The sequence below is a fragment of the Macrobrachium rosenbergii genome, chromosome 59 (genome assembly GCF_040412425.1).
Source record: "Macrobrachium rosenbergii isolate ZJJX-2024 chromosome 59, ASM4041242v1, whole genome shotgun sequence".
In the NCBI taxonomy this organism is placed as follows: Eukaryota; Metazoa; Arthropoda; class Malacostraca; order Decapoda; family Palaemonidae; genus Macrobrachium; species Macrobrachium rosenbergii.
In genome coordinates, this window is record NC_089799.1 from 6,422,708 (window position 1) to 6,437,707 (window position 15,000).

The 15,000-nt window shown below is 37.1% G+C and overlaps 1 protein-coding gene across 27 annotated transcripts in view; it reads left to right on the forward strand.

Moving 5' to 3' along the window:
- The window catches only part of LOC136837694 (sodium/potassium/calcium exchanger Nckx30C-like), a 537,491-nt gene that overhangs the window by 267,462 nt on the left and 255,029 nt on the right, over window positions 1–15,000 (forward strand). For 19 of the 27 annotated variants that reach the window (XM_067102582.1, XM_067102592.1, XM_067102575.1 and 16 more), the window contains one exon: window positions 10,339–11,286. In XM_067102582.1, the coding sequence (XP_066958683.1) occupies window positions 10,411–11,286 (876 nt within the window). In that variant the 5' untranslated portion in view covers window positions 10,339–10,410. The remainder of the gene's footprint in view (window positions 1–10,338; window positions 11,287–15,000) is intronic. The other 8 variants (XM_067102587.1, XM_067102596.1, XM_067102585.1 and 5 more) reach the window with 1 other exon arrangement.

The window sequence follows — 15,000 nt, forward strand, 5'->3', positions numbered from 1 at the left end:
TTGATTTATTATTATTATTATTATTATTATTATTATTATTATTATTATTATTATTATTATTATTATTATTATTATTCAGAAGATAAAACCTATTCATATGAACAAACCCACAGGGGCCACTGACTTGAAATTCAAGCTTCCAAAGAATATGGTGTTCTTTTGAAAGAAGTAACAGTAAGTAATAGGAAACACAAAAAGAAGAGATCAGTTGTTAGGAAATAAGAAGGATAAATTAACAAATTAATAACTAAATAGATGAAAATGTCAGTAAATTATTAAAATACGGGGAGAATTGCCATTGACCTGAAATTCAAGCTTCCAAAGAATATGGTGTTCAACAGAGTGAAGTAACAGAAGGTAATAGGAGACACAGAAAGAAGAGATCAATTATTAGGAAATAAAAGGAAAATTAACAAATTGATAGATAAACAGATAACTGTGTAATTAAATTATTAAAATACAAGGAGAATCGTTTCAGGAAATTCCACTTCTTCCGTTTCAGTCTCCTGAAATTTCCCCTCTTCCGTTTCAAGCCTCCTGAAATTTCCCTTCTTCCGTTTCAAGGCTCCTGAAATTCCCTTTCTTCCGTTTTAGTCTTCTGAACTTCCCCTTCTTCCGTTTCAGCCTCCTGAAATTCCCCTTCTTCCGTTTTATTCTCCTGAAATTCCCCTTCTTCCGTTTCAGTCTCCTGGGATTCCCCTTCTTCCTTTTCAGCCTCCTGAAATTCCCCTTCTTCCGTTTCAGCCTCCTGAAATTTCGCTTCTTCCGTTTCAGTCTCCTGAAATTCCCCTTCTTCCGTTTTCGTCTCTGAAATCCCCCCTCTTCCGTTTCAGTCTCCTGAAATTCCCATTCTTCCGTTTCCGTCTCTGAAATTCCCCTTCTTCCGTTTTATTCTCCTAAAATTCCCCTTCTTCCGTTTCAGTCTCCTGGAATTCCCCTTCTTCCTTTTCAGCCTCCTGAAATTCCCCTTCTTCCGTTTCAGCCTCCTGAAATTTCCCTTCTTCCGTTTCAGTCTCCTGAAATTCACCTTCTTCCGTTTCCGTCTCTGAAATTCCCCTTCTTCCGTTTCAGTCTCCTGAAATTCCCCTTCTTCCGTTTCAGTCTCCTGAAATTCCCCTTCTTCCTTTTCAGTCTCCTGAAATTCCCCTTCTTCCGTTTCAGCCCTGAAATTCTCCTTCTTCCGTTTCAGCCCTGAAATTCCCCTTCTTCCGTTTCAGCCTCCTGAAATTCCCCTTTTTCCATTTCAGCCCTGAAATTCCCCTTCTTCCGTTTCAACCTCCTGAAATTCCATTTCTTCCGTTTCAGCCTCCTGAAACTCCCCTTCTTCCGTTTCAGCCTCCTGAAATTCCCCTTTTTCCGTTTCAGCCCTGAAATTCCCCTTCTTCCGTTTCAGCCTCCTGAAATTCCATTTCTTCCGTTTCAGCCTCCTGAAATTCCCCTTCTTCCGTTTCAGCCTCCTGAAATTCCCCTTCTTCCGTTTCAGCCCTGAAGTTCCCCTTCTTCCGTTTCAGCCTCCTGAAATTCTCCTTTTTCCGTTTCAGCTTCCTGAAATTCTCCTTTTTCCGTTTCAGCCTCCTGAAATTCCCCTTCTTCCGTTTCAGCCCCCTGAAATTCCCCTTCTTCCGTTTCAGCCCTGAAGTTCCCCTTCTTCCGTTTCAGAAATTCTCCTTTTTCCGTTTCAGCCTCCTGAAATTCCCCTTTTTCCGTTTCAGCCTCCTGAAATTCCCCTTCTTCCGTTTCAGCCCTGAAATTCCCCTTCTTCCGTTTCAGCCCTGAAGTTCCCCTTCTTCCGTTTCAGCCTCCTGAAATTCCCCTTCTTCCGTATCAGTCTCCTGAAATTCTCATTTTTCCGTTTCAACCTCCTGAAATTCCCCTTCTTACCTTTCAGCCCTGAAATTCCCCTTCTTCCGTTTTAGTCTCCTGAAATTCCCCTTCTTCTGTTTCAGTCTCCTGGAATTCCCCTCCTGAAATTCCTCTCGTAATTCAGCGTATATATTTTTTATATCCCTCTCTCGAAGCTTTTGCCCTTTGTCAAAGTCCTGAAGTCTGGCGACTTTAATGTATCGAGTCCCCACCCACCCCCCAAGTATATTTGATTTGGTGACCTTTTCATCTCGGGGCAGAACTTTTTTTTTTTTCTCGCTCATTAAGGGCGCGATTCTCCCGCCCGTTTTCTCCTCGTTTTATGTCTTTGAATATATACGCCGTTTCCCGATCGTCAGTGTTTCGGCAGGTTAAATGTCATAGTTTTCACTCTCTCTTTCTCGCTCTCTCGCACTTTCACTTCCTCGGGAAACGTAGCGTTTTCTTGTCCTCTCTCTCTCTCAGTGTATTGTTTGCCTGCCATCTCTCTCTCTCTCTCTCTCTCTCTCTCTCTCTCTCTCTCTCTGGAAATGTATCGTATTCCTGTTCTCTCTCTCTCTCTCTCTCTCTCTCTCTCTCTCTCTCTCTCTCTCTGAAATGTATCGTATTCCTGTTCTCTCTCTCTCTCTCTCTCTCTCTCTCTCTCTCTCTCTCTCTCTCTCTCTCTCAATGTATCGTTTTTCTGTTATCCCTCAATGTATTTTTTTCTTGTTCTCTCTCTCTCTCTCTCTCTCTCTCTCTCTCTCTCTCTCTCTCTCTCAGTGTATCATTTTCCTGTTCTCTCTCTCTCTCTCTCTCTCTCTCTCTCTCTCTCTCTCTCTCTCTCTCTCTCTGGAAACATATCGTTTTCCTCCATGACTCCAAACATTCTCTTTCGTGAAGTGAAGCGATTCTTGAACGAAAAGCACTCATTCTCTGCACTGAAATACACCGTTCACTTTGGCGACTGTATATTGTCCACGTGGAACATATCACACGCCGTGTGTCCCTTCCAGAAGCTCGGCTGATTTCACCACGAACAAAGGCCTAAAGCCGAACTCGTTATCTGATACATTAATTCTGCTGGTTATGGAGCCGAGCGCGCATGCTTAAGACAATGCGCTGGATTTTATATACCTCGTGATGTTTGTTTATACACGACTTTGACTCAGTCATTTCAAAGGAGAAAACGAAGTGAACAATTTACAGTGTTGCAAAAATAATTAGTATTACTTGTCAGGTAATTTGCAAGGCCATTATAATCCTGAAAAGGTATTTTTGTTATGATTGACAGCATTTATTCAATAATTTTAGAGTGGAAAACGAAATGAACGATTTACAACGTTACAAAAACAAGTAGCATTATTTATCGGGTAATCTGCAAGGCCATTACTGTATAATCCTTGAAAGGTATTTTTGTTATGATTGACAACATTTATTCAATAATGTTAAAGTAGAAAACAAAATGAACGATTTACAAAGTTGCAAAAACAAGTAGCATGATTTATCAGGTAATCTGCAAGGCCATTATAACCCTTGAAAGGTATTTTTGTTGATTGACAACATTTATTCAATAATTTTAGAGTAGAAAAGAAATGAATGATTTTCAAAGTTACATACACAAGTAGCATTATTTATCAGGTGATCTGCAAGGCCATTACTGTATAATCCTTGAAAGGTATTTTTGTTATGATTGACAACATTTATTCAATAATGTTAGAGTAGAAAACAAAATGGACGATTTACAAAGCTGCAGAAACAAGTAGCATTGTTTATCAGGTAATCTGCAAGGCCATTATAATCCTTGAAATGTAATTTTATAGTGAAGGACTACGGCTGACTAATTTAAAACATACACATAAATCATATCATAACTGAATAAAAAAAAATGGAATTTCACTTATACTTTACCATTCCTTTTGAAACTCTGATACAGCTTTGTTACCGTTTTGATGATTATGGAATTTAAGCCCTGCAAAGGTCAACTTTTCCTCAAGAAGTTAAACTAACAGTACCATAAAGAGAAAGCATATTCTGTGTTGAATCAGTATCTGATCTTATTATTATTATTATTATTATTATTATTATTATTATTATTATTATTATTATTATTATTATTATTATTATTGCTAAAGAAATTCACAGTGCGTGAATAAATTGTTGTTCATCAGAAAATCTGCATTTATATAAATAAATTGTATCATTTGTAAAAGCTAGAAACTCAAAGCGAAGATTTTCGAACACTTGAACGGTATTCCATATCAGTGTTTACACGTTCACGTGTTCGAAAGTCTTTTTTTAAAGGTTGTAGCCTTTACAAATAATAAAATTCATTAATATACACGTTGACTGTTAAATGGACATTATTATTATTCATAATGTGCACATATTAATAACAATATTGTGAAGAAATAAACTGAATCTGTCAAAAAGAAACTGAAAAAAGTAACGAAAATGAAACCCACGATCTCGCCAAGTAAGAAAAACAAAAAAACGAGCAATGATTTAAAAGCCAAGCTGGAGGAAGCTGATGGATAGATCACGAAGTAAGCAGAACAGATTCAGAAAGAAACTGGATGACTTCCTGCTGAGTGAGGGACTTCCCAAAAACTTCTAAAAGTGACAGCTTAGCATTGCAGGGGAAAAGGGGTTGCAGCAAGCCGTGTTTTAGAAGATCCTCTTTCAGCTGTCCGTCAGTTTGTTCGTCGACTTTTTTTTTTTTTTGTCCTTTCTGAAATGCTCAGTCTTTCTATTGTATCAAGGAATAATGGGACGTGTAAATGGAAAGTCTTTTTGATGTATCAAAGAATAATGTGGCGTGTTAATGGAGCGCTCTTGTATTGGGGCTGACATTCGTTAGATATTTTGCCAAGGTCGTCGTCGTATTAATACGTTCATTTTATAAAGAATTACTCAAGAATTTGTTTTTGAAGCGGGACAAAGTCTGGCGTTGATTTGCACAGCATTTTTTGAAGGTCTGCCGGTCTGCTTCTTCGAAGCAATTTGTCTCAGTAATTGAACACTTTCCATTTAAGACGCTCTTAAATAATTCAACAATATTTCACTATTGAAGAATTATGCACGAAATCCATTCGTAAAGTAAAAACATCAACGTCAGTGCAAGAACGAAAAACAAGAAGAAAAAGAAGAAGAAGAAGAAAATCCAGAAGAAGAAGAAGAAGAAGAAGAAGAAGAAGAAGAAGAAGAAGAAGAAAGTGAATTTGCAAAGACAACGAGGGAAAGAAATGCACCACTACCTGCACACTCAACAATTCCAAATAGAAAGAAAAGATGAAAAAAGACTGAGACCAGATCTAGGTTTTGCAAAGAAGGTCCACGGAACAGAGAGGTCTGCTGCCAGCACAAAATATGCATACTGCCAAACAGCTTTGGGATGAAAAATAGTACAGAAAAAAAAACTTGAAAGAAGGAAGACTCAAACATTTATGTGGGATACTTTCAAAGCACGGACAGAGAGAGAGAGAGAGAGAGAGAGAGAGAGAGAGAGAGAGAGAGAGAGAGAGAGAGAGAGAGAGAGGATGAAAGCTGAACAGTTCTTTCAGTTTAAAGCTCTGATAGAGAGAGAGAGAGGGAGAGAGAGAGAGAGAGAGAGAGAGAGAGATGGGCTGAGTTCAAACATCAGTTGTCCAGTTCAAACATCAGAGAGAGAGAGAGAGAGAGAGAGAGAGAGAGAGATGGACTGAACGAGTTGTCCAGTTCAAACATCAGAGAGAGAGAGAGAGAGAGAGAGAGAGAGAGAGAGAGAGAGAGAGAGAGAGAGAGAGAGAGAGTTGTCCAGTTCAAACATCAGAGAAAGAGAGAGAGAGATGGACTGAGCGAGTTGTCCAGTTCAAACATCAGAGAGAGAGAGAGAGAGAGAGAGAGAGAGAGATGGACTGAACGAGTTGTCCAGTTCAAGCATCAGAGAGAGAGAGAGAGAGAGAGAGATGGGCTGAGCGAGTTGTCCAGTTCAAACATCACAGAGAGAGAGAGAGAGAGAGAGAGAGAGAGAGAGAGAGAGAGAGAGAGAGAGAGAGAGAGAGAGAGAGATGGACTGAGCGAGTTGTCCAGTTTAAACATCAGAGAGAGAGAGAGATGGACTGAACAGTTCTTTCATTTTAAAGCTCTGAGAGAGAGAGAGAGAGAGAGAGAGAGAGAGAGAGAGAGAGATGGACTGAGCGAGTTGTCCAGTTTAAACATCAGAGAGAGAGAGAGATGGACTGAACAGTTCTTTCATTTTAAAGCTCTGAGAGAGAGAGAGAGAGAGAGAGAGAGAGAGAGAGAGAGAGAGAGAGAGAGAGAGATGGGCTGAGCGAGTTGTCCAGTTCAAACATCAGAGAGAGAGAGAGAGAGAGAGAGAGAGAGAGAGAGAGAGAGAGAGAGAGATGAGCTTGAACGAGTTGTTCGTAAAGGATACAGTTCGGGGCAAAACTGGCTCCCTCTGTCAGGCACACAGCTTCGCCTCGTCTTTACTCTAACTGTGCCTTAGGAAGGCAACTAGATCTTTCTAATGCTCCGGTGATGCTCTTGACTAGCCATGAATCCCCATGCAAAGAGGAAGTTTAATTCAAGGGAGATTTTGGCTGATCATGACGGTTTTGATGAATCTCAATCATGAACGTCATTTGCCACCGAGTGAAGTTTTAGATGAGTATTTCTCTATTAATTTTGCTACCTTCCTTGTTTCCCCTTTGAGGGAGTTGTGTCAAAGGGATGGGGTTGCAAGCTCCTTCCTTGCCCTAGTTGAAAGAAGGATAAATCCTAGAGCTCATCTGTAGTTATTGTTTTTCCTTAGAAAGAAACGTTCTGGTCTGCTTATAAAAAAACAATAATATCAACCTTTTCTCAGTAATTATTGATTTATGTATATATATATATATATATATATATATATATATAAGAATACACAGAAACAATGAATAAAATATATTCAAATATATTCTACATATTTCTCAATAACATGCATTCGAGAAAGTTTGTCTGAACGCTACAAAAATAAATTATATATTCTTCTTTGCAATTAGATCTTCCGCCCAACAAATTTCTCTCGCAATCATCTGATTATTTTTTTTCTTTTTATTTTTTTTTGCTGATACGGTTTCCGATGTCTTGATCATGAAGCCTCTCATTCTTGCTTGAGTTGCTGGAAGTGCTTTGAAAGCAAATACCGTAACTAGCAAGATCCTTTTACTTAAGGTCTTAATTTTGTTGTTGGATGCGTCAACGAAATCGAATCAAAACTGTTGTTGATATATTTTATGACTTTTCAATTTTAAAAAACGTTTTTTCTATATTTTATGATCGTTTTCAATTTTCAAAACCATTTTTCACATATATTACGACTGTTTTCAATTTTCAATACATATTTTTTTACAGTTTTCAATTTTCAAAATCATTTTGTACATATTTTATTAGTTTTCAGTTTTCAAAACCATTTTTTACATATTTTATGGCTTTTCAATTTTTGACCCCATTTTTTACACATTTTTTACTGTTTTCAATTTTCAAAACCATTTTTTACATATTTTACGACTGTTTTCAATTTTCAATCTCCATATTTTACATATTTTATGACTTCAATTTTCAAAACCATTTTTACATATTTTATGATTAATTTTCAACCACCATTTTTTCCATATTTTTTTACCTTTCAATTTTCAAAATAATTTGTTACATATTTTATGAGCGTTTTCAATTTTCAAAACCATTTTGTACATATTTTTGACCGTTTTCAATTTTCAAAAATTTTTTTGCATATTTTTGAACGTTTTCAAATTTCAGAACCATTTTTTACATATTTTGTGACTTTTCAATTTCAGAACTATTGTTTACATATTTTATGACTGTTTTCAATTTTCAACCCCATTTTTTACATATTTTTTTCTGTTTTCAATTTTCAAATAATTTTGTTTACATATTGTATGACTTTTCAATTTTCAACCCCCATTTTTTACACATTTTATGTCTTTTCAATTTTCAACCCCCGTTTTTTACATATTTTATGACCGTTTTCAATTTTCAAAGCTAATTTTTGCATATCGTATGACTGTTTTCAACTTTCAATCAAAACCATTTCTTACATGTTTTATGACTGTTTTCAATTTTCAAAACCATTTCTTGCACGTTTTATGACTGTTTTCAATTTTCAAAACCATATATTACATATTTTATGACCGTTTTCAATTTTCTAAACCATTTATTACATATTTTATGACTTCAATTTTCAAAACCAATTTTTAAATATTTTATGGCTGTTTTCAATTTTCAAAACCATTATTACATATTTTATGAGAGTTTTCAATTTTCAAAAACATTTTGTACATGTTTTTGACAGTTTTCAGTTTTCAAAACAATTTTGTGCATATACGTTTTCAATTTTCAGAAATTTTTTTTTACATATTTTATGACTGTTTTCAATTTCAAAACAATTTTTTACATGTTTTATGACTGTTTTCAATTTTCAACCCCCCATTTTTTACATATTTTTTCTGTTTTCAATTTCCAAAACCATATTTTTTACATATTTTATGACTTTTCAATTTTCAACCCCCATTTTTTACACATTTTATGACTTTTCAATTTTCAACCGCCATTTTTTACATATTTTATGACCGTTTTCAACTTTCAAAACTAATTTTTACATATCTTATGACTGTTTTCAATTTTCAAAACCATTTCTTACATGTTTTATGACTGTTTTCAATTTTCAAAACCATGTATTACATATTTTATGACGGTTTTCAATTTTCTAAACCATTTATTACATATTTTATGACTTCAATTTTCAAAACCGTTTATTACATATTTTATGACTGTTTTCAATTTTCAAACCATTTTTTACATATTTTATGACTTTTAAATTATCAACCCCCTATTTTTTTTTTACATATTTTAGGGCTGTTTTCAGTTCTCAACCCCCCATTTTTTACCCTTTTTTTACTGTTTTCAATTTTCAAAACTATTTTTTTTCATACTTTATGACTGTTTTCAATTTTCAAAACCATTTTTATATATTTTGCGACTGTTTTCAATTTTCAAAACCATTTTTTACATATTTTATGACTTTTCAATTTTCAACCCACCATTTTTTACATTTTTTTTTTACTTTTCAGTTTACAAAAGAATTTTTTACATATTTTATGACTTCTCAATTTGTTTTCATATGCTTTGGGCGCTCCCAGGGACCCTTGTATGGAGAAGCATCCTTATTTCTTGGCAGACCTCCTCCTTACGAATATTCCTTCAACTCCTTCATGCATTAAACAGAAAGTTTCACATTTTCACAGAGATTGTAAGGAAAATATAACTAGCTCATAATCCTCTATAGGGTTCCCAGAAATCTAGAATCCCTCTTTGTGTAGGGAGGTTTCGGAGGAAGTTGCGTAACACTGACCTATTCAATGGACGCTCATAATAGGCCTGGGTTGTTAGTCATTCTTTTATTTACTTATTAAAAAACTAAAATTGTTACTAAATAATTTTAAGAAACTTTTTAGCGTATTGAATAACGTGCTCGAGAGCTTTTAATTTTTACGAAAGGAAATATAGCAAAAAAAAAAACTTATAAAAATTGAGGCAGGAAAAGTAATTAAAACTGGTAAAAATTGGAGTAAGAAAAGTAATTAAAACTAGTAAAAATTGGCGCAGGAAAAGTAATTAAACCTGGTAAAAGTTGGCGCGGGAAAAGTAATTAAAAATGGTGAAAATTGGCGCAGGAAAAGTAATTAAAACTGGTAGAAATTGGTGCAGGAAAAGTGATTAAAACTGGTAAAAATTGGCACAAGAAAAGTAATTAATTGAAATTGAAACTGATAAGAATTGGCACAGGAAAAGTAATTAATCAGAATACTTTGGAAGATGCGTTGAACATGTAATAGACTATAAATTTTGCCTGTTTTATCAAAGTAAACCGAACGAAATGATGCATATGACAAATCAGGTAAAGTAAAAACTGAGTAATGTGTGTTGCTGTATAATTCAAGAGGAAATATAAATCTAGGGGCATCCATTCATAAATTGTTATTGTTAACTTATATAAATTAAAAAATCACTATATTTGTTATTGTTGTTATGGTTTTTGCTTCAATTTTGTACTAAGAGTTTTGATAACAATACTGTATTTGTTTTCCTAGAGAGTAATGATTTTATTGTTTGGAGTCACTGCACTGAGACGGAATTGTGATACCTTGGAAAAGAGTAATAATTTTATTGTTGGAGTCACTACATTTAATCGGGGCTGTGATATCGTTGAAAATACAGATATGTTCTATTTTGCTGACAAATTTACATTGAGTCTCAGCACGTCTTTGTTATATAAAGATGTTCACAATGTTATGAACGTATTCCTGAAAAGTTAGTGCGTTCTGATTTCAGCTTCCAGCATGGTTGTCCTTTTGCATTTAAAATAATATTACTGTATGTAGAGTAAGAAAAGACTCGAATTGTTCCTTGCACTCCTCTGACGCCTTGTTCTCTTCTCTTTCTCTCCCTGTGCAGGGCGTGATGATTCAAGAAGGGGTACCGGGGCAGTGCTGTCACCGCCACCAGTGACTGACTGCCACCACTGCTATGCCATTACATCCTAAAAACGCCTCCATCCGCCGTCGTCGCAGATGGCACGGCCTCCCCCAGCTGGTGGGGGTGACAGTGTTCACCTTTGCCTTCGTCGGTGTCAGCATCCTGCTGCAGGACACACCACCGTCCTTCCAGTCCGCCGCCCAAGTGACGTCTCACCTCCCCCACCCTCACGTGGTGCGGACTCGAAGCCTCAAGCAGGTCTCCACCACCACCATTCTCTACCCGGAGGAGGAGACTGACGTCCCCGTCGAGGAGGAGAGCAATGTCACTAAGCCCCAGAACGACCCTCTCTTCCCGCCCGACCTCTTCACCCCCGAGGAGCGCAAGCAGGGCGCCATCATCCTCCACGTGCTGGGCATGATCTATATGTTCGTGGCCCTGGCTATCGTGTGCGATGAGTTCTTCGTGCCCGCTCTCGACGTCATCATCGAGAAGCTGCAGATCTCGGAGGACGTCGCCGGCGCCACCTTCATGGCCGCCGGCGGCTCGGCCCCGGAGCTCTTCACCTCCGTCATCGGCGTGTTCATCAGCTTCGACGACGTGGGCATCGGCACCATCGTGGGCTCGGCGGTGTTCAATGTGCTGTTTGTGATCGCTATGTGTGTGTTGTTTTCGAGGACGGTGCTGGACCTCACATGGTGGCCCCTGTTCCGCGACGTGACTTTTTACAGCACGTCCCTCCTGCTGCTGGTCCTGTTTTTCCTGGACAGCAACATCTTCTGGTACGAAGCCCTCACCTTGTTCCTCATCTACATCTCCTACTGTCTCTTCATGAAGTTCAACGAGAGAGTCGAGAAGTTCGTCAAGAAGCAGCTCAATCGCAACAAGGTGACCAGAGTCTGCTCCACCGACCAGCTGGTGCCGAGCGTGAGTAGCCCCCCTCCCTTCACTGTGCTGTGTACCTTGCCGACCTGCCCCCCCAACCCCCCTCACAAAACAAAACATTCTCTTCAGTTCAGTTGACTCGATCAGTCTCCTCTTGTTTTTTCTCATCGATTCGTCATTGACGGGTAGATGTGTGGGTGGATGATGCGCGTCTTCCTGGCCTGAATGTATATGTATATGTATATATATATATATATATATATATATATATATATATATATATATATATATATATATATATATATATATATATATATAATATCAGAAGACCAACGCATGCACACATACTTACATACACGCTGAGTTTGTGTATATGATTATATATATATATTATATATATATATATATATATATATATATATATATATATATATATATATATATATATATATATATATATATATATATATCATCATCATCACAGGCTCGCACGTAAACACTGACATGCACTCACAAAGTTATGTAAATTTTGTCCTAAAATCCTGGATGTCTACCTCACAAACTATGTCTTAACTGTGTCTCAGAATGAGATGTGAATGCATAAGTACCAACCTTTTCGTTCCTTGTAGCTTTTAAACTCACCTGTAATCAAACAATGTTTCATCAGACAGATAACTGAATTACAGTGAACGTAATTCGCAAGACATTAAATAAGTAGACGTGTTCGTTTCACCTCCAATCATCTAAATTTGTGTGCAAGTGACCAAAATACTATAAATGACAAGCATGAGTGTACAGTACAGTAAGTAGCTGATCACACGTCATGTTCAATTTGTGCTGCATTTGGTGTTTCATTTTACATATATGGAGACAAAATTATCACATTCACTAAATTCACTACATTCAGGCTTCCAGTTTAATACTTTATTGTATCGTAAAAGAAAAGTAGTACACTTTATTCTAAGTAATTAAGGACTTAACTCACTTCGGATTGATTCCGTGAAAAATACGAGAATTGAGAAGTCGTTTGGTATCGTTCGGAACATACATTACTGGTAGGGGATATTATTATTATTATTATTATTATTATTATTATTATTATTATTATTATTATTATTATTATTATTAAAAATACAGAAGAGAAGATATTCTTATCGTTTTTTATTTATTATATTATTGGCTACATCAGAGTTGGTAAAAGACAAGCAAGTATAAAAGTAGACTAAAGATCCAAAGTATTTTTTTTATATCAGTCTTGAAAAGGGGCGGTGGGGTGGGAGGGAATCTTAGATTTCCAATATAAGGAGTTAAAAATCAAGAGAATCTAAGATGGCATACGTACAAGATTTTTAGATTTACCTTTTTTTTTTTTTTTTTTTTTTTTTAACTAGACGACTATTGGACTGCTGTAGATGCTACAGTTCACTTGAGTCTGTTTATTACGCCTCTCGCTGTTTACTTCTTCTTTGCCTATCGGTATTCCTGCACATCCAGATAGACTGAAAACTAGTAAAAAATGCGTCGAAGTTTCTCCGGCGCAATCGAGCTTTCTGTGCAGCCGCTACAGCGTATAATCGGGTCCACAGAAAATAGATCTATCTTTCGGTGGTCTCGGTATAATGATGCATGAGCCGCGGCCCACGAAACTTTAACCACGGCCCGGTGGTGGCATATCCTATATCGTTGCCAGACGCACGAGTATGTCTAACTTTAACCTTAGATAAAATAAAAACTACTGAGGCTAGAGGGCTGCAATTTGGTATGTTTGATGATTGAAGGGTGGGCGATCAGCATACCAATTTGCAGCCCTCTAGCCTCAGTAGTTTCTAAGATCTAAGGGCGGACAGAAAAAGTGCGGACGGGCAGACAAAGCCGGCACAATAGTTTTCTTTTACAGAAAACTAAAAATCGGTGTTAACCGCAAAAAATGACAGTTAGACTAACTGGTATTTAACTATTAAATTAATACCAAACTTATATTCACACGAAAAATAATAGCATACTTAAAGCAGCTGCAGTATTTTGATAATAGGCAATATGAATGTAGACTACTTGTCCTCACAATTCTAATGAAACTATTAGAGATTTAATACTAAAATTACCAGAAATAGATACAGAACTTCTATGCAAAGGATCACTCTGGACATTTCGAGTGATGGCTGTTTTGATTGAAAGGTAAAACGTAATTATGTGGAGGGATTTCGTGCAGATACACAACACTTACAAAAAACGAGTAAATGACAAAAAAAAGTAAATGACAAAAAACAAGTAAAATCATTGTATATTTTGACAGAAGGAAAACCGCAGGTGGCTTGACGTAGATCGAATATGAGCCAATAGATTTTGTTTTCGGACAAATTCCTTCAGATCCTTGAATGGCATATGTTTTTATTTGCGAGATAAGAAATATTCAGCCTTACCCAGTGAGTGAGATTAACATACACGTAGAATGAGTGGTTAAAAATTAGGTTATGCTTTTGGGATTTCCAGCATGCACCCATAGATTATTAACTGTCTTAACTTTTAGTTCTACAGTAAAATTCATTATGTTACTTGAACGTTAAGCTTGATGGAAGGACCTGTCTACCAGATGGACATGAATTTTCAAAGCTGAACATCGAAGTAGCTCAAATGACAGAACGCAATCGTCAGAATCTTCTCCAGATCATCTCAGACACCGCTGGGAAATCTGAAATCGATACACCAGGGACAACGTTACTCTGGCAAGCAAACAGAAGGAAAGTTGAACTAGCTGGCTGCTTAAGTACGGCGTTGCTACAGGCTGTGGCAGATCAGTCAGCCTCTTCTTCGAGAGATATGCTGGGCTTTGCCTGGTGCATTAAGCTTTCAAGATGATGCGCAGTAACTTCCCATGTTTATTTGGCTTCTCGAGGGATATATGTCTCGGGAAGTCTGGCAGAAACTTCGTTGGAACTTCTCTTCGACTCTTTGGAACACGCTGCAATGTTTGTTCCGTTTTGGCAGCCTCGAATACTGAGCTTTTCGAGTCATATAAATATCTTTTAGTAAATGAATATGACAAAGCTCCTCTTGAGATGTTATAGGTTTTACAGTGTACCGTTCAATATCGAAGAGGGTTGTATGATACCGTAAGTTTCATCACGTCATTTCTTTAGTTTGTGCAACACGGGAGGAAAATTAAGTATACTTTAGTTTAACCAGACCACTGAGCTGATTAACAGCTCTCCTAGGGCTGGCCCGAAGGATTAGACCTATTTTACGTGGCTAAGAACCAATTGGTTACCTAGCAACGGGACCTACAGCTTATTGTGGAATCCGAACCACATTATAGCGATAAATGAATTTCTATCACCAGAAACAAATTCCTCTAATTCTTCATTGGCCGGCCGGAGACAACACGGGAGGAAGCAATGCTTTTGGACCTTTTAGCCAACTTGAACTTACAACGGCAATCATCAAAGCATGTTTCTTGCGGTTTATATTGGTCAAGGATTTCAGTTGTCATTTCTGTCCAAAATTCCCACGAGACCCATAGGCATATTTATTTGCTCGCTTATTATAACTTGGCGATTCCTCCCTTAATGATACCTACTGCCCAGTTCCGAAATGACCAGTCTTCCAACGACTGACTCAGATCATGCGTATGAGATTTTTGAAGTCATCTTGAGGAAAATGCAGTGAAAAGATGGATAAAGAGTGGAGAATGTAAACCTCCTGTTCAGTGTAAAATCTACACAAAGAAGTGGTTGAATAGTTGGCGACAGAATTACACCA